The sequence below is a fragment of the Notolepis coatsorum genome, assembly GCF_963971535.1.
Source record: "Notolepis coatsorum genome assembly, chromosome: 5".
Classification (NCBI taxonomy): Eukaryota; Metazoa; Chordata; class Actinopteri; order Aulopiformes; family Paralepididae; genus Notolepis; species Notolepis coatsorum.
Window position 1 is genome coordinate 129,645,508 of NC_140169.1, and position 20,865 is coordinate 129,666,372.

At 40.1% G+C, this 20,865-nt stretch overlaps 1 protein-coding gene across 1 annotated transcript; it reads right to left on the reverse strand.

The window, feature by feature from the left end:
* Window positions 1-348: 348 nt before the first annotated feature.
* taf1b (TATA box binding protein (Tbp)-associated factor, RNA polymerase I, B) lies at window positions 349-20,646 on the reverse strand. Its single transcript, XM_084314894.1, has 15 exons — window positions 20,533-20,646; window positions 20,030-20,128; window positions 17,790-17,871; window positions 16,779-16,879; window positions 15,375-15,467; window positions 13,176-13,287; window positions 10,920-11,094; window positions 9,158-9,257; window positions 7,186-7,333; window positions 5,219-5,399; window positions 4,968-5,011; window positions 2,679-2,769; window positions 2,303-2,373; window positions 1,922-2,141; window positions 349-791 (listed from the first exon to the last, which is right to left on the reverse strand). Exons 1-15 carry the CDS (start codon window positions 20,554-20,556, stop codon window positions 551-553), a joined length of 1,782 nt encoding a protein of 593 aa, XP_084171020.1. The 5' UTR covers window positions 20,557-20,646; the 3' UTR covers window positions 349-550.
* Window positions 20,647-20,865: the final 219 nt, after the last annotated feature.

Consider the following 20,865-nt stretch of genomic DNA (forward strand, 5'->3'; position numbering starts at 1 on the left):
CATTCTCAGTAATGATATGCAACCTTAACAAAAGGTGTGGCGAGTTTCATGAGTTTCAACGCAGAGCAGAGCCGAGACAGGTCATTCACACCTACAGTATCTGAAGCCACCCATCCAATCGATATCATTACTTTTAAAATCTCCGTGAGGAGGCCCATCTACTCCTCAAATTACCTAATACTTTTGTTAGTTGCATCCAGTATCCATAGCAGTCGAGTCGGCAGCTGGGTCTGTCTCTGGCTCTTTGCACTGGCAGAGGCCTAACTATATAATTAAACCCCTCAGTCATATGACTGCAGACATTCACTCTGGGACAAAATGTGTGACATGGGCATCGATTATCTGGAATAATAAATGTTTTAATCAAATACATATCTGTATATTACAATTGTGTACAAAAATGCCATATACACTGGGAAATGCCAGAAACAGCAGACACATACAAAAAATAAAAAAAAATAAAAAATAAAATAAAATAAAAAGCATGGTGTTGACTCAAATACAAAATAAAAGCACAGTTTAAAGGTAATAAATTAAGTGTGCACAATAATTATGAGGTCCCCCTTTTTGGTCTCTTAGGACAAGTCGCTTGGGTTGCTTTTCTTCTCCGGGACGTGCCTCTCGGCATGCTTCGGGACTTGTCGGTCTTGAGGAACCGTCTCTCCACCTTCAGCACCTCCTCGTAGACACTGGCCGGTTTCACCCCCAGGATGAAGGAGAAAAGCTCCAGCAGCCAAACGTAACTCTTGGGGAGGGTGGCCTCCACCTCCTCGTAGTGGCTCCTGCAATAGCTGAGAGGTAAACAAACAAACCGGTGACGGGTTAAGATGAACAATAAAAGCTCATTTTCAATAACGTTGCCTATATGCAGTGATTTTAATGTGAAGAAAGTGTAGATGAGAAATCTGTAGAAATTAATGCTTAGTGAAACTGAGAGTGGCTGGGCAGTGAGGTGCATTCATTGCCGCAGACAACGTAAACATCTGGTAATCACAGAGTGATTGGAATCTTTCCTTGGAATTCCGTGTAGAAACGCTATCATTTTAAACCATTAAACCATTAAAATCACACAAATACACTGGAGAAACTACAAGGCAAGGTTCTAACAGTTTCTCTTTCCAGTGGAGAACAAAACCTGCACTTTGGTAATGGCTGTGTAGTATCCCCCAGATCTCCGCCCATCCCCCTTTTAAAATCTCCCTAAAATCATGACTGAATGAATGACAACTAATAAGAGACACTCTAATAACATGCAGGGTCACCGAACATTGCGACAGGCTGAACAGTTGCAAGAAAGCTTATGAATTGTCAGCTTTTAAGATAAAGATAAGATAAGATATTCCTCGATTCCCCTCGGGGAAATTCAGGCATCATAGCAGCATGGGGAGGGGAGGTAAAGGCATGGTAATAGTAGAAAGAATACAATTTGATCTGAATATAAAGAAAATGAGAAATAATAATAATAAACAGTGTAACCAATATAATTGACCAATATAAATTTCAAGACAGTTACTTCATTCTGTTCACGGTCCCTCACTAGGTTATGAATTGAAAATGGGGGACCCTGATGTAAACAAGACGAAAGTCTTTCTCTGGTCTGCATCCCCTTAACAATTGTGTGTATTGAGCCGTACTGTATTGTACCCATTCTGCAACCTATTAATAAAATGTTCAATCAATCACTCAATCAAGGCCAATGTAACTCTTGGTCAAGTCTCTCTCTCTCCCCCCTGTGTCTTGCGCCGTCATTGGCTGTAGCTCATCACAGACAGGTCCATGATTTGCCTCTGATCTGATCTGGGGCTTTTTGTCGGCGATCCCCAAAAACTGTCAGCAAGTGGGAAATCAGGGGGTACAATCATGTAGCCTGAACTTGGCATTTACATCACATGACGGTAAATAGCTCCGCAGAAGAGCTTACCCGTCTTTACAGGGCCGCAGCATCGGGTGCCAGTACTCTGGGTTAAGGACTCCCTTCTCCAGTGACACAACATTGTCCAGCTTCTCGTGGTGCAGGCTGGGTCCGTCCCCTCCCTCCGAGTCGCCCCAACAGAACCTGAAGCTGCTGGGGGAGGAGGGTGGCGGGCCTGGAGCAGAACCAGAGAGCTTCTCAAAGCAGATCTGCAGCTGCTCCGTGATGCCTGGAGAGTGAAGGGAGAGATCGTGGGAAGAGGAAGGAATTAATGACGGAGGGAACAGAGAACACTTCTGTGTTTAGCTCCAGCTATTTTATGGCCCTTTTTTAATGTAAATAGTGGACTCGCCATGGAAGGGGATGAACATCTAATTGAACGACACTTACGTCTCCTCTTGAGAATGACAGACTTGTCTTTCTTCGACGGATACAGAGGTTTAAGGGACTTCCACTGTTTCCTGAGAAAGAAAAAGGAAACTCAACGGCTAGATCATTTAGAACATTTGAGAGAACTCTTATATATGAGCCTTTTCTACTTTATTTATCTCACCTTTAAGATTTTATTTTACACTTTATTTTAGCATTAAACATTTTCTTAGTATTTTAATTCTAGTTTATGTCTATATTTTGCGATTTTGTGTGAAGGGGGGACTAGCAAAGTGAGATTTCCATTGTACGATGCAACTGTCTGTTTAACTCTGCATATGACAAATAAATATCTACGGTAATCCTGAATTGGTGCAAAATGTCTTTCCTGTCTCACCTGGCGATGTTGTGTTGCTGTGTCTCCTTGGCTCTGGTCAGGGCAGGCTGGATCACATTAAACCACTTCCTCGTACTGAAGCTGTCGTTTCCTGTCAATTTGGAAGGTGTAAAGGAAACATTGCTTCATTGCGGGGAAACCACCTTCTCACCATCGACACCAATCCGAAAGTCCAAAAGTCAAATCGATCCAAAACAAAAACTAGACTAAAGACTATTAGTTTGGAGGTCATTGCATTACAACTCTGATTAGCACTACACTCTGTAGTACTAATTTGTATATTTTGTACCCATTTAATCACCTGTTGTACATTGTATATTGCACTTTACTGCTACATTTGCACTCTTGTTGGATGCCAAACTTCTTTCCGTTGTACTGTATTTGTGCTGTATAATGACAATACATTTGAATCTAATCTAATCCAATTCGTTTGGAGATCATTGGACAAAAATTATTGCAATATAATCCCTATTTGAAGCCTATTTCTAACATTTAGCATGCCTTTGTGCACTAAAAACATTGTGCTTTTAACATTAGGCAATTCTATGAAACTTGTATCGCCCCCACTAGTATTCTACACAAGTATCAGTGCATCTCTACTTTACTATCAATGAATACACAAGGGAAGAGTAATAATAATAATAATAATAACTTTATTTGTATAGCACTTTTCATACAGAAGTTGCAGTTCAAAGTGCTAAGTGTGGCCAAGCCTGGCTGTCCCCTGATATGCAATACCCTGGTAACATAGGTTATTATGGAGCTGAACGCGCAGTTGTCTTCTTTTCTTCAATACAACTCATGCCATAACCAGCGCCTATTGTCATTTTACACAACATTGTAAGAACAGGTACCTGCTAACAGTCTTGGCCCTTGTTTGTTAGTTTTATTCCTGTTGCAAAAGGTTTTGAATATGCATGACACATCCTATTTGACTGTAGAGTGTAAAGTCATTTGAAAAGTTCTTGAAGAAGGATGGTAGACGCCAACGGAATGAGGACAAACAGCCCAAGCAGGATTCCACATTTTGAAAAGGTCTGTGCAGGACATTCCATTAGCGGGACATAGTTGTTGATGTTAAGACAAGCATTGTTTGTTTTTTCCAATGGGGATTTACGTTTGTGTTGCTGGGAGCATTAAAAACATTTAGAAAACGTTTATTTTCATTAAAAGAATTATGCTGTGCTATACACCACTTAACAATCACAGTACATACTAAGATATGTTGCACAATACACAAGATCATTGTATGTAAAAGGGTTTCTAATTATATTGACAAAAAGAAAAGATTTGTGACTAAAACACCTATATTTCTTTTTATGGTTTTCTATGGTTCTGTCCCACAGACATTAAAAAGTAATGAGACAGGAGCCCTGGTGGCTCACCATGATAGGACGCATGATGTAATCACAACGTCCTCGGTTCAAATGCGGCCTAGAACAGTCATCCCCTTCTCTCTATCCCTGATTTCCTGTCATTCACTGTCCTATCTAATAAAGCAGAAATTCCCCCAAAAAAAACTTTAAAAAGCAATGAGACAAAAGGTTACACTATACCAGTGTTGTCCTCAACTAAACAAAAGTATTGCAATTATACTGAATACAATTTAAACTTTTAAGAGATTGTTTTCTTGACAGTTAAATCGTTCATCAAATTCAAAACAGTCTTATTACATGTCTGTCATACTGGACAGAAGATCCATATGAATGCAGTCGATAAGAAGAAATGTTATAATGCCTATAAATGTAGTCAATAAGAAATGTTATATTGCATATAAATGCAGTAAATAAGAAAAAATTTTATATTGCATATAAATGCAATCAATAACAAGTGTTATAATGCATAGAATGCAATCAATAAGAACAAATGTTATAATGCATATAAAATGCAGTCAATAAGAACAAATGTTATATTGCATATGAATGCAGTCAATAAGAACAAATGTTACACTGCATATAAATGTAGTCAATAAGAACAAATGTTATAATGCATATAAATGCAGTCAATAAGAACAGATGTTATATTGCATATAAATGCAGTCAATAAGAACAAATGTTATAATGCATATAAATGCAGTCAATAAGAACAGATGTTATATTGCATATAAATGCAGTCAATAAGAACAAATGTTATATTGCATATAAATGCAGTCAATAAGAACAAATGTCATAATGCATATAAATGCAGTCAATAAGAACAAATGTCATAATGCATATAAATGCAGTCAATAAGAACAGATGTTACCTAGGTACAGGAAGGTTGCCAGTTCAGCTTTCCATCATAAAATACCTGGGGTTTTCTTGATCTTCCCACCTTCACCATTGGATAAAGTCCTACAAAAGACAAACAATTGAAAATACTATGCGAGAAAATAACTGACAAAGATAACATTGAAATTGTGGCAAAGACATTAAGTTGAAACGCAGCAGTGATGAAGCCTCTTATCGTCCAACAACAAATCATCAGTGGAAAAGCAGCCGCTCTATATTTATAGTATAAATAACCAAACTAACGACAAACGAAAACAACAAGAGAGTTACCACTCGGTGTGATCGTCCAGTTTGAAAAGTAACTTCATGGTGACGATGATCAAGGCCGCTGCCTGGACGTCGTAGAGCGGCAGGACATATCTGGACTTGGGTTTATACGTGACATACTTGTCCAAGTTGTCCACCATACCGGCCTGCTCCATCACCCGACACACCCAGTCATGCAGCTCGTCTAGCGGAGAGATAGAGCGGGAGAGACGACAATTCAATTCCCAATCGGGATGCTTTCCTCGCCAAATATATAGAGAATGTACACAGGAACCTGTCTTGGTGATAATGGAGCAGAGACGTTCAACAACCCACAGGTTCCCCAGTATGACAGACGCACGTGGTACAGTGACAAAAGGACAACTCACATGCAATGCACAGAGACAGCAAGACAACGACTGACAAGACAGCAGACTACAGACATCAATCTCCCCACATTCAGCATCACGTACGTCAGTTTTAAAGGAACACGCCAACATCATGGGAAATGTGCTTACCGTCTTCTCCAGAGTCAGACAAGAAGATAGATACCAATTTCCACCATCTTCTTGTCTGACTCTGGAGAAGACGGTGAGCGCATTTCCCATAATGTCGGCATGTTCCTTTAAAACCTTGCTTTTCAAAGGAGGTAAAGCAGGTTCGTTGAGCATCTGACTTTGCCATTTATGCCATTTGGTGATCGACTATGCAGAGGAATCTGTGGTAATGAATGTGGTTGCGAGTCTAGGTGACTGACTATACCAGTTTCACTATAACCGCGGTTAGAAAAATATGTTTGGGCATCAAAGCGCTGAGGATGAGAAGGAAGCTGGCTGCTATCCTGGAGAACCCCTCCCAGCCCTCTATGAGGAGCTAGCCAAGAGGAGGAGCACATCCAACCACAGACGCATATCACCCCTGACACTCCACTCACCGCCTCGGCCAGTCCTTCGTGCCAGCGGCCATCAGGCTCCACAACCGTGGGCATGGACTGCTGCCAGCAGCTGGAGAACTAATGGCTGCAGAACTCGAGAACAATTAGGAATGTCTGACCACTAAGTGTGTCTGACTCTTAACCACCAAAACCTGCTCGGACTATAACGTATATCATGCCAGTTAGGGTACAGACCTGCACCTCTTGTATACTGTTCACTTTTACTCATAGTATATATTCAGTAGGGCTGTCCCCGACTAAGGATTTGGATAGTCGACTATGATTGGCCAAAATTTGCCGTTAGTCGACATAAAAAAAAGAAAAGAAAAAAGTATAATATTTATTTTATTTAGCATTCCATTTGGGCTGTGGGGGGTGCTTAATGTCTGAAGGAGTCGACTGAAGGCTTCTTGTCCTCTGCAAAAGCATGCAATTGGTCCACTGATGGATACATCTTGATATTTGTCTAGTCTAGTGTGTTCATTAGATGGGTGAAATCCTCTTTCAGTGCCTCTGTGACTGTTTTCGTTAGCCTCTGGTATGCGTGCCATTAGCGTTAGCCACGCTTCTAGGCCTCTTTTCTTTTGGAAAGAATGATATAAAAAAAAAAGAATAACGACTAAGAGGTTGGCAGTCGACTACGGCTCCTTTCGACCGATTAGTCGACTAATCGACTAATAGGGGTCAGCCCTAATATTCAGATTACATTATTATTTTATTATATATTTATTGCAACGTATATTATAACCGATTTTACACTTACATTTACCTTTGTTTACACCGTTTATTGTTCTCATATTTTTATATTCAGATACTGCCTATATTTATGTCTTTCTTCTATTACCCTGACCATACCTGTACATCCCCCCTCCCCTATGCTGCTATGATGCCTGCATTTCGCCAAGGGGATTAATAAAGGAATATCTTATCTTATCTTTGCTCTGGCCTTTGAGTGCACCTGCCGGCGCGTCTGCATTACGTAGGATGGGTTTGAGGCGCGTGCATGTCTTGAGTTCTAATTGTGTGAGTTCTAAGTGTGCGGAGCAGCCTGTCTCACCAGGCAGGTTGGCCTCAGCGAGGTAGCGGATGGTCAGCAGGGCAGGGTGCAGCAGACAGTGCTGGGTGATGGAGGGGAAGGCTGGCAGGCCCAGGTACACGGCTAGTCTATGAGCCTCCTTGTGAAGGGCTCTGTGAGAGGGAATGGACTGGAGGAGAGGAAAACACACAACCTCACCCGTTAACAAACTCTAACTAAGAACCCGTCTCAAAACCCCCATATCCGAGGGAAGCAACAGATGTGATTGGAGGATCAAGGAAAGAGGGTTGGGTTTGAATTCTGGTTATGTTCTGACCTAGACCTATTTTCTTTAATATCATATCATATCCAGCATTAAGGCTGAGACCACTTATCGATTTATCGATAACTGTGAAATCGATAAGTGGCATGCATTTCTTTTTGCTTGTGTACATTTCTATTTTTTTTTTTAAATACTTTATACTATACTAAAATACTAGGTCTTGTGGCATGTTTTAGTTAAAACATCCCCATTTCATGTAAATTCAGTTGAATTGCAACTCTGCACTGTGCATTCAATATGCAGTGCACTCCTTCATCACATCCAGAGACCACCGACTATAAAATGAGAAGGATCACCGTGGTAGTTTTGAATGGGGAAATCTGTAACACTAAAGATGGCGGCAACGACAAAGAATTGCTGCAAAATAAACATACATTTGTTGTTTAAATAATAATAATTAAAAAAAGAATTATACTAATAAAGATATCGATATTTATCGATAATTTGGTCCCGATTTATCGATTCTTCCAAATGGCATATCGTCTCAGCCTTATCCAGCATCATGATAGATTCAGACCAAACATATCAGCATCTGTACCAAACCATTTTTTTAGGTGCTTGAGATGGTCAAGTTCTGACCAAGTGTGTAACAGACTAACTAGGGATGTGATTAAAATACAAATGGTAAATTAATAACAATTGTATGAATAACAACAAATAACAACAATGAATAACAAATAGAAACAATTGTGCTAGAAAATCAAAGCAAGGTGACTTGATTTGCTACATTATTATTAACACATATGAGAATGTTAGATCTCTCTAATGGATTTTTTAAAATTATATAATATTATATATCTCAATAGTTTTTGTCCAATGACCCCAAACTGATGGTTAAAGTCTATACTGTTCAGTAAAAGTGATGGATCGGGTCAGTACTTGATATCGGCCGATACTGAAAGTTTAGAATCAGTATCGGCAGTGAAGAAGGTGGTGCATCCCTGCTAAAAACCTTACAAAGATTTTTTTTATACTGAAATATTGGGAAAAGAAATGCTGAATATAACAAGACTGATCCTTTAAAGGGGCACTTCACACAATTTTTTTTTTTATTATTTTAATAAAATAACACACATAACCCAAATACATCCTAAACAGTTTTGCACACAATCATTTAGTTATTGAGAGTAAATGAGTTTGAATATGGCCAGCAGTGATGTCATTGGGGACACTGAATCCTTGTGTTGTGTTAATTACGGCTTCATGAAATGATGTAGATGAAGAAACACAAGGATTCAATGTCCCCGATGACATCAGCCGTGGCCATAAGTAAACTCATTCACTCTCAATAACCGTCAAACTAAATAAACGTGTGCAAAGTGTGAGTTTATGTGCAAAATAAAATCAGTATTATAATTAGTTTTGAAAGTGCCCCTTTAAATGTCACCTACATGCTAATGTGATGCGATACTCATCCTGGCAATGAAACTTCAGATGGAAATTCCTTTGGGGGACAGGCCAGGGTGAGATCTCCAGGCTTGATATGTAAATGCGCAGCAGGTGTGGCAGGTGGAATAAGACAAGTCGGGGCAAGCGGCAGTTTCTGTTGCACCCGAGCCAACTCTCCCTCAGCGCCGGTATCACCGGGGATGCTGCTTCCAATTCCCCAAACACTTTGACACGATGGATGAACCGTTAAAAGCTGAAGTGCTCCGCGTGAGCAGCGCTCACCTCTGCCCTGAAGATGAGCGCGTCTCTGCCGTGCAGCCTCATGTCCTCGGGGAAGCTCTCGTAGGCGCTCAGGTAGGGGACGTGGCCGTCGTCCACGAGTCTGCGTTAGAAAAAACATTACTTTATTAAAGTGCGACAACAATGAGGTGTTCAACCTCATTTTTGATGGAATGAGTCTCAAACATTGGCTTTACCAGATTAGCCATCACTGGTCATTTGAATGAATCAAATCAAATGTATTTGTAAGGCCCGACAACACACGTTAATGTCCCCATGGGCCGGACACGTCTTCTTTAAAACAAGTCAATAAGAAACAGCACAATAAATAAAAAAGAAAAAAATACCAGAAAATCCAAAATAGAATGTAAAATAAATAAATTAAATGAATGCAACACTCCCAGACATACCCCACACGAAGGTAAGGAAAAACCCTCGATAAGCAGTTTAAGTTGTATACCAGGGTTTCAGAGAACGACAGAAGCAATAGATTAAATAACAATAATTTCTGCGGAGTGGCGGCGCAGCGGACATTGCGCTTGTCACCAACGCAAGAGACACCGGGTTCGAATCCGGCTGTCGGCGTTGCCTCCGGCTTGGGCCGGCCGTCATACTAACTCAATTGACAGAGTCAGCGGGTGGAAGTCGATGGGTGGTAATCTGGACTTTGTGGACAGCGACTCCTACAGGTCGGTTGGGGGACGCCTGCACAGCAGAGACAGGAAATGGCGGGGATAGTGTGAGCCTCCCACAAGTTACACCTCGCCAATGAGAGTCCGTGCTGGCAGGTGAAAAGATGTGACAGGCTGCCTCCTCGTGTACCGGAGGGGACACGTGATGCAAGGCTTCTATTCTCCCTACAACCGACCAGTGAGGGGCATATGCGAGCAACGTTCAAGACAGGGGAGGGGAGAATTGGAAACACGAAATTGGGATGGGAGAAGTGGATAAAAAAAAATGTATTCTGCGGAGTTAAGAAAACACAGGGATTTATTTATCAATATTTTCCTCATTATGAAACATTGAAACCTGCTGAGATGTTGAGCAGACATTTTACAGACTCAGAACAGTCAAATTGGCAGCTGAAATATTTTTCATAGCATATATTAAAAATGATTCCCATACATTTTACTCTCGCTTGATAAATGATGCGCATTATTTTGCTACAAGTGGCACGTTTTAAACAGTTCGTTTAAATACCTAAAATCTCTGTGCAGAGGAAGTCGCAGAGAGGTCAGAGGTCAGATGCTGTTTCAGTTTGTACATTGCAATGTACATTTACATTTAGTAATTTAGCTAAAAAGCGACTTATCCAAAGCGACTTACAAGTTCTGTACAACAGGTCAACAGGAAGGGTACAACTCTGGCAGCTAAGTAACACTGTTTCGTCAAAGCTGGATGCTGCAGTGTTGACTGCATAGTAGTAAAGACGGATTAGCACAGTAGGTAGTAATATAGGCAAAGAAGATTATTTAGTAGCAAAGTGCATGATAGTTTAGATAAAATTACAAATAAATAGTGAAATATATATATATATATTTTTTTTTAATATTGATTGAAGAAGTGTGTTTTTAAATGTTCTAGTGTTTTAGTAGCACAGTGGGTGACATGGATCTTGTTGCAAAGAGATATCTGGCATCACTGATGCTGGGCTCCACTTAAATTAAACTATTGAAAATCGGTAATCACAATTATTTGTCAAGACGAGTAGTTGCGAAATGACATTCCAGCATCAGGCTTGGTCCGCCCCAGTACACCCTTTCACCTGAGGAGATCGGCCAGAGTGACGGCCTCCCTGGCCCACAGCAGAGCCAGGTGGCACAGAGCCAGGGTCTTGGGTAAGCTCATGAGCCCGCGGCTCCTCCTCTGGCGCGGCGTGAGGTACGAGGAGGCGTCCGAAGAGCCAGAGTAGGCAGACGACCAGCCGTCACTGGAGTTCCCTGTAAGAGGGAGGAGAATTTGTGAGGCCCCCTTTTTTTCTTTTTGTTATTTTTTTAAATTGTATTTATAGTGCCGTTCTTGTTTGTATGTTTATTTGCAAAGAAAATTTAAGATAATTAATTACAATAATAAAAAGAATAGTGGGTTAGCCTAATTTCATTTGTATTATTATCATTCAACCACTGTTCTTAACCCTTTCACTGCCACACGACAGAAGGTTAACCCTTTACTATCACACAACCGACGGTCGGCTGTCGTGTGGCAGTGAAAGGGTTAACCTTCTGTGTATTGTCGCAGTGAAAGGGTTAACCGTTTGGTAGTGCGGCAGTGAAAGGGTTAAAGTCTCATGTTATGGGCGGCTACGTGGCGTAGTGGGCAAGGCGCTCGCCACGAATGCGGAGACGCTGGGCTCGCCTGTTCGAGCCCAGCGCTCCACATTGCTTTCAGTTTAGCTGGTCGTTCATACTAATACACATTGGCCGTATTAGGGGGTGGGAAACTGATGGGTGGGGATTGGGCGTTGTGGACAGCGACTCCTACAGGTCGGTTGGTGCGCCTGCGCAGTAGAATCAGGAAGTGTCGGGGGCAGCGTGAGCCTCCCACGCGTTACTCCTCGCCACTGAGAGATCGAGCTGCGCAGGTGAAAAGATGCGACTGCTGTTACCTCAAGTACCGGAGGGGACTTGTGCTATGTATGACTTAGTCCACATTGCAGTCGGCTTGTGGGAGGCAAGAAACAGCGTTCGTGACAGGGGAGGGTTGAATTGGATGATACGAAATTGGGATGGGAGAAAATATAGAAAAATGGGAGAAAAAGTGGATAAAAAAAAAAGTCTCATGTTATGAGATTTTATGATTTGGTTTATTATAAAATTATGCAAATAATGTACAGAGCTAAAGCAAAGTTACTCCCGGACGGTGTGCAAAGGTTTTTGAAAGATTTGAGATTTGAGAGATATTTGTAAATTTACTGTTCAAAAAGCTATTAAGAAAGGGATTAAAAGGATGTGTATTTCTATTGTTGGGGTTAACTTGTGGAACAATGCTGATATACATTTAAGAATGAGTCATTTGCTTTTGGTTTAAAAAATTGTTTATATAGCTATTTTTGAAGATTACAAATGTGAATAATTATTCTTTTTGTTATTTTCTTTTAGAATACTGTTTTGGAGTCTTACTTTTGTTATACAGGCATGTATAAGCATTATGCTTCAGTCTGTACCTTTTCAGTCACTGCCAAATCAAATATTGTTAAATGATTGTGCATATTTTATTGTGGTGATGACTGAATAAACTACTACTAGTTGAATAATACGTAAATGAACCCACTCAACAGTGGCACCAAGCAGTTAAAGGTGCTGTAAGTAGTATTTTTTTGTTTGTTAAAATAAGACAGAGGTGTTTCAGAAGCTGTGATGTAGACAGCTCTGCGTAGGAGTGTGGTGGAGCAGGTGAAGAAGACAGCACCGTACATCCTCTGCCTCATATAGGGATCAATTCATCATAATATTCTATTACATCTTCGTCGCAGACATCTTGGTAGACACCATCTTGGTATTGTATATTGTACATTTTGTAGTGCTTGGACTTTATTCTTTAAACTGTTTTACTATATGAAGCACATTCTCAGGGGGCTCATACAGAACCAAGCATTTCACTGTAATGTACATGTACTTTATACATGACTTTATACGTGACAAATAAAACAAAACTCGTGAGAACACTATGATTACTAACTAGGGAATCACACGATTCCATTTAGAATCCATTTAAAATCGATTCTCAATTCAGCACAATCATCGTGGCATTTCGATTAGATTCTTCTAGGTTACCATTAACTTCCGTGCTACAAAGCGTGCATATTGTGCGAGTCTTTCTGCTCCTACATGTTTGTAAGACTTCCCAGAGAAACAGAAAGCATGGCAGTACACAGGTGCAAACAACATGTAGCGTAACGAAAATGTGAAATGTCGCGTTCCAACGTAGTAGTCACACAGCCATGTCAGCTCTGACATATTAAGTGTCATTGTGCACACAAACAGGAAATAGAGGACCGAGTCAGCATTTCTATCGACTGTACCTGATGGGGCAGAGCCAGCCACGCTGGACCGGGACCAGTATCCCTCACCATCGGTTTCACTAGCAGACACTGCCGATTCTGCAGCACTGTCCGACTCAGGATCATTAGTGCGCTGAAGAGACACACAAAGAGTTAAAATAAAGAAAGCATTTGTTTACGAGTAGAGGGGTGTGCATGAGTGATGGATTTGTGGATTAAACAGAGCAGACAGACCGCTCTATCAAATCCCCCCCCCCCCCCTCCGCTTTTGTTGACAACACGGTGAATGGAAACATGACAGGGAGGTGAAAGAGAGTTGTAACAACTACAGCATGAGCGCTGGGATTCGAACCCATACGGCTGCATCGTGATAATGGTGGTTCATGTGTTGGATTTCTATCACGTCTCACCACAGAAGGTTACTAGCAGACTGTAAAAATGACTTTGATGACATCAGGTGGAGTGTGTGGAGCAGTGTTCCACTGTCAAGACATCTCTGCCCCCAAACAGGAAGTAAACGAACCGGTGCTACCTTTACTCTTAACCTCTTAAGCATCACCCCCAAAACGGGGCCGTTTTTGTTTTTGACGACTGCATACTTTTTCTTTTGCAAAGCTTAGCTTTATAATTATAGCACATGCATGAGCCTGGTCTCTTTTGAAAGGTAACATTCTGAAGTTGTCAGGTAAAGGTAATGTCCTGAAGAATCACTTTGAGTGCTAATGAAATAGAGTAACAGAGGTTTGAACACACTGAAGTAAAAGGTTGTACTCACATTTCTGTTTAGTGGTTCGTGTTTTTAAGTTCCAGCATAGAGGTAGTAGCTGGAAAACAACGCAGTTCCATAGCCTGAAGTCTTATGTAGTACAGGTCCAAATTTTATAAAGATATAAAATGTGTGCTTGAGAAAGGTTTTTGTAATGTGTGTACCGGTAATAATACAGCGTGATTATCCAAAATGGCGATCCACTTCCATTAATTCTGAAGCTGGAGTCACAACAACGGACTTCTTCGTCAACTTTCCCCACCTTCCCCCACTCTCACCCGCCCGTCTGCGATCTCTTTCGGAGCGGACGCTCGTTGGCTACAATGGTGATCAATCATTTTCGCCATCAGCGGTGATTGGTCAGTTCTAGACCGTTCAGAACTGGACATGGTCATTTGACGGAGCGGCCTGTCAAATGACGCTCGCCGGATATATCGTCATGTAACTCGAGACCCGAAGCACGCAATTGGTTGAGTGTGGTGGCGATCGAACGGCGGCAAATTCTACTTTTGAGCGTGTATTGGATGATTGGCGAAGAATGCAGCCCCGACCCAGTAGTCAAGCATAAAGTGCCGCCGTCGGGCCGTCCGATGCTTATGAGGTTAATATAACCTTTAACATAATGAATAATGAATATATTATATCATTGTAGAGACAGCTCTGCGTAGGAAGGAGTGTGGTGGGGAAGGTGAAGAAGACAACACTGCCGTACATCCTTTGCCTCATTTAGGGATCAATTCATCATAATATTCGATTGCACCATCGCCGCAGACATCTTAGTAGACGCCTGCTTGGTAGGAAATGCATGACTCCTCGTGAGAACACTATGAATACTAACTAGGGGTGGGAATCCCACCATTCCTTTTCAAATCAATTCTCAATTCAGCACAATCATCGTGGCAATTTGATACATTAGATTCTTCTAGGTTGCCGTTAACTTCCGTGCTACAAAGCTTAATAATGCTAATCAGATGTATGTGGTGTTATGGTATTATTTTTACAGTGATACAGGTATAAAGACACTATGGTATTAAGTTGTACTGGCCAGCAGCGTAACTAGTAAGAGTAGGTAAGGGATATGTACAGATATATATATATATATATATATATATATATATATATAATATCTACAGATATGTAAAAAGGATTATATGCATATACAGACACACGGTAAGAATAAATACACATATATATATATATACAGTATATTATACAGCATTATTTTACATGCTATCATGCAGAGTTGTATGGGTTATATGCAGGTGTATAAGTAGGTTATTTGCAGGTATATTCAGACAGATATATATATATATAAATACTATGGTAGTAAGATTATCTCTAGGATTAGTAATCTGTAGGATTAACTACAATATGAAAAAGGTGAAACCATGAGACTAAAAACTGAAAAACAATAACTTTGAAACAAATTTGAGAATTAAATTTGTAATCCTTACCACTTTAAATTTTGGAACACGCACTGGATTCTTGGTGTAGGCCTGTCGGCTTTTCTGAAGGTACAACCTCCACAGCTGACACAGCACATCATCCTACAAAGCAAATAGTAAGTGAGATTCCATACAAAAGTATTCAGGCACTCATCCATACCACCATTCACAAATACATCAAACAATATCTGAGCGATACTATAGTAGCTACCTGCGACCACGCTAGATGACAGGTACGGTGAGTGATACTATAGCAGCTACCTGTGACCACGCTAGATGACAGGTACGGTGTGTGATACTATAGTAGCTACCTGTGACCACGCTAGATGACAGGTACGGTGTGTGATACTATAGTAGCTACCTGTGACCACGCTAGATGACAGGTACGGTGTGAGATACTATAGTAGCTACCTGTGACCACGCTAGATGACAGGTACGGTGTGTGATACTGTAGTAGCTACCTGTGACCACGCTAGATGACAGGTACGGTGTGTGATACTATAGTAGCTACCTGTGACCACGCTAGATGACAGGTACGGTGTGTGATACTATAGTAGCTACCTGTGACCACGCTAGATGACAGGTACGGTGTGTGATACTATAGTAGCTACCTGCGACCACGCTAGATGACAGGTACGGTGCATGATACTATAGTAGCTAACTGTGACAACACTAGATGACAGGTACGGTGTGTGATACTATAGCAGCTACCTGTGACCACGCTAGATGACAGGTACGGTGTGTGATACTATAGTAGCTACCTGCGACCACGCTAGATGACAGGTACGGTGAGTGACATGGTAAAAACTGTGCCTCTATCGCAGGGGTTCTCAAACTTTTTTATACCACAACCCCATTTTATTTAGGATATTTTTGGGCGACCCCACACTTAATGTATCGTGTAATTTCAACATGGAATTAAGGAATATCAAAATAAAAGCTTGATCATGCATATTTATTAGAAAATGTAATTACAGCACTATGTTATCAATACACATTTGTAAAACGAGGCATATTTAGCCTAAATATGTTGCTAGAACATTAACTTTTTTTGTTTAGTGTTTTTATAAAAAAAAATTACTTGCCAATGCGCCCCACTGTCACCTACCCTCGACCCCACTTTGGGTCGAGACCTGTAGTTTGAGAACCGCTATACCTAAAGTTCCCATCTCACACCTGCCACCCAGTGTGCAAAATAGGTACTGCTAGAGTGTAACAAAACAAGTAGTAAATACAAAAACAAAGAAAACAAATATATGACATGTATAAATGGCTCCAACAGTGATAAACGTAATACATAATATATCAATACGGAAGAAAGGTCCTTCTGAATATCGCCATATTACTTTTCCATGTTGCCCAGCCTCAGTGAATCATCATGACTACAGTATATATGAGCTCTCTAAATCAGACCTTAAACTGGGGACAGACTCCCAACTTCAGCAGCGCTTCAGCTTGGTTCTTGAGAATGAACTGAAAGCCCTCACAGACCATCCACTGGCGTCCATCCAGTGCTACAAGCATATTACAGAGGAATGGATATGGTTAATGTAATAATCCATCAAGGTGCCAACAAAGGTACGCTCATTTTGATAATAATGGTAGTAGGGCTGTCTTAAATACTTCGAAGCTTCGTTCGATGGGCATGGGATTCGAATATGAAAATAAAATTCGATTATAAAAAAAATAAGAAAATAAGAAAATAAATAATATGATTTTTTTTTTTTGCTAAATCAACTCTGCCTCTCTTTGTTAACTACAACAAGCAATGCCGTTTGTTATTTAAGGCGAGGTCGGACTCTGCACTGACAGATTTGTGTTCATTGTGCTGCTTTTATAAAGCCTCAAATGACGGCTTACAATATTTCATGAAAGCAAAGTGCTGTACAAGTCCCACAACATAAAAATAATAAAAAATAAAAATAAATTATAATATTTTTTTCTTATCTCGAAGCTTCGAATTAAAATTGAATCTCGGCCCTGAAGCTTTGAATTCCAAAAAGAAATTCGAAGGTCAGCCCTAAATGGTAGGATATTGATGGGTGATTCTAATGGTGATAATTATGACTGTTTAAACTAATTATGTATGTAATGTATGTATGCATTGATGTACAGTATGTATGTATATATATATATGCATGTTTTATGTGCATTATGTTATTTTAATACAGCAGACACTGTATGTGTCCAAGACAGTTTCCAGGACAATAAAGTATTTTTATAGTATTTCTGTATCGTTTGTTTTTGATAACAGTCTATGTCTGTGGCACCTTTTCATGACGTGACTTCCATTTTTTCTTGTTATGTATACTGTGAATATGCATACTGTGTTCCACGCTACTGTGTGACAACCATAAGAAAGTAGGTAAGTATCTATCTATTATTTATCAAAATCATTTAGAAAATGCTAAGAACGAGACCAACCAGTTTTTTTGCGTCCCTTGGAGATGGAGATCATTTTGTGGGAGCCGGCCACAAAAGGTACATCTACGACTTCTGTTCTTCTCTGTAGGTTTCACAAGAGATAAGGTATCATGTTAAACCACCAATACTTGGGCACATAAAGCTGAAATATAACAAGCAAAGTCGGGCTTTGTGCCACATGATCTGTAGATACTATATATCTATATCTGTACATATCCCTTACCTAGTTACACTGCTGGCCAGTTTAACTATGACCATACTGTCATACATACCTCTATCACTGTACATATTGGTATTACAACTCTGTACATACATCTGATTAGCACTACACCCAGTAGTACTAATTTATATATTTAATACACAGTTTAATCACCTGTACATTGTATATTACCATTGCACTTTACTGTCACATTTTCACTCTGGTTGGATGCTAAATGTATTGTGCTGTATAATGACAATACATTTTAATCTAATTTCATTTAATTTTGTTTTTATTTGTTCCGTTCATGGCAATGCACAGCGCCACAAAAGCACAACAGCATAATTTCATAATATAAGCAGCTCCCAATTTGCACATTCCATGAGCGAAAAGGAGCAGGGAGGAAGAAGAAATTCTTATTTTGGCTGCCCCTTACTCAAAACAATAAATAAACAATAGAAATAGATAATGTGTTAATTACACATATTTTTTTTTTGATCCACTTTTTCTCCCATTTTCTATATTTTTCTCGCATCCCAATTTCGTATCATCCAATTCAACCCTCCCCTGTCACGAACGCTGTTTCTTGCCTCCCACAAGCCGGCTGCAATGTGGACTAAGTCATACATAGCACAAGTCCCCTCCGGTACTTGAGGTAACAGCAGTCGCATCTTTTCACCTGCGCAGCTCGATCTCTCAGTGGCGAGGAGTAACGTGTGGGAGGCTCACGCTGCCCCCGACACTTCCTGATTCTACTGCGCAGGCGCACCAACCGACCTGTAGGAGTCGCTGTCCACAACGCCCGATCCCCACCCATCAGTTTCCCACCCCCTAATACGGCCAATGTGTATTAGTATGAACGACCAGCTAAACTGAAAGCAATGTGGAGCGCTGGGCTCGAACAGGCAAGCCCAGCGTCTCCGTCATTCGTGGCGAGCGCCTTGCCCACTACGCCACATAGCCGCCCTAAGGTTAATTACACATATTTAACTATCAATACTTACAATAACATGAGAGAAAAAAAATGTGTCATAAAGAAAGTTATTATCCCTCAACTTCATAAAGTCAAATTATTCTTTCTTTATACATTTTCTTGAATTGAAAGATATTTGCACAACTCTTTAAATCATTCTGTAGAAAATTCCACAGTTTTACACCACATACTGAAATACACATCTGCTTTAAAGTAGTCTGTGCATCTGATGCTTACAATTACATTTCCTTCTATGGTTCTCGTCCTCAGAACTAAAAACAAACAACTTCTGCAAGCTTTCTGGCAATACTCTGCTTTTACTTATAACTAATAATATACGGAACTCAACTATATCTTTCATAGTTTCATAATTCCTGACTTAATAAACAGTCTGTTGGTTTGTTCTCTTGAATCCTCTCATCTTTTCTGTAATGGCTTTATGTTGTTCATGTATGTGTTGCCCCACACTTCTACAGTAACTAAAATAATGGCAAAATAAGTGAACAATACAGAATTCGCCTTGCCTTGTAATCTAACACATACTTTGCTTTGTTCAAAACAGAAATATTCTTAGACAACTTTGGTTTTATATATGCTGTGTGAGATTTACATGTCAAATTATCATCCATTATTATACCCAACTTTTTTTCTTTTTCTAATTTAAAGATAACTCGTTTATCAAACCATGTTTTAAGTTTGGTCATTTAATTTACAATGCTTTCTGCCGAAACCTTTAAATGATATCCTGAACTAAATTTAGCTATACTATATGTCATTGTTATAGAAATAATTAGTTTAGGCCCCAAAACCGAGGCTTGTGGGACTCCACATTCAATCTTCATACACTCAAATGTATTACCAGCCAACTGTACATTGTTTTCTATGATCTAAATAGCTGCTTAACCAGTTTAGGACTACTGTATGTATATCATTTTGATTAAAATGTTATGATCTACGGTATCGAATGTTTTTTTCCCGAATCAATAAATATTGTGTATTTCTTACTGTTTATAGTTGTTATGATTTCTTCCATGATTTTCGCCCTGTGCTGATCCTAACCCTGCTTACCTCAATAACGTTGTGACATGTTCTGCAGTAGAACCTGCCTTCATCAGACACACCCCAGTCTACAGCTGCACACTGGCCACATGGGTCAGTGTATCCATCCTGGGGTAAGGACAAAAAGGATGAGGGGGAAATGATGGCAAACAACAATCAGGGTCTTGACTAAAAGGTTTGTTCTAAAAGTTTAAAAAGGTGTGGGTTTTCCTGTGCAGGCTAATGAGGCTTAAGCAAAGGTGTCCTTTTATGACACATTTGGGGCAATTTTTTGAAGGTAAAAAAAACAGTGCTGGAATTATTTCCACATTCGTCTGTCTGGAGGTGTGTGGATATGAGTTGCGGGTCTGCCCACTAACGTAATGTCTGTTAATTTATTATAATATATTGGAAGAGGTAATGTGGATGGAGTTATTACCAAAGCTGATACACTTGACTTAGTTCAGTGCTCTACCAATTCCAGTTAATTTATTTCTAACGTTAGCTTGCAGCAAACACATAGTTTTACTCACGGCTCCTCCTTCCATTAACTCCATAATAAAAAGATAATGGTCCAACAACAAGGCATTAATTACTCGTTCGAAATCTTATCTAGCTGGTCCGCGTGGTTAATTTGTTTACATTTGACAGGAAAGTACTGTACGTTGAACTTCCTGTATGTGTTACATTTAAACGAGTCCGATATGAATGCATGAATGAAAACTTTATTTAACAGATTGCAGAATGGCTACAACGTCGTATAAAGACGTTTGAAAACGAACCCCATGCACGAGGCATAGTATTAAATGTAGGCCCATAGCATATTAGCCACCTAAAGGGAAGTTCGAAGGAAATGTTATGTGTAT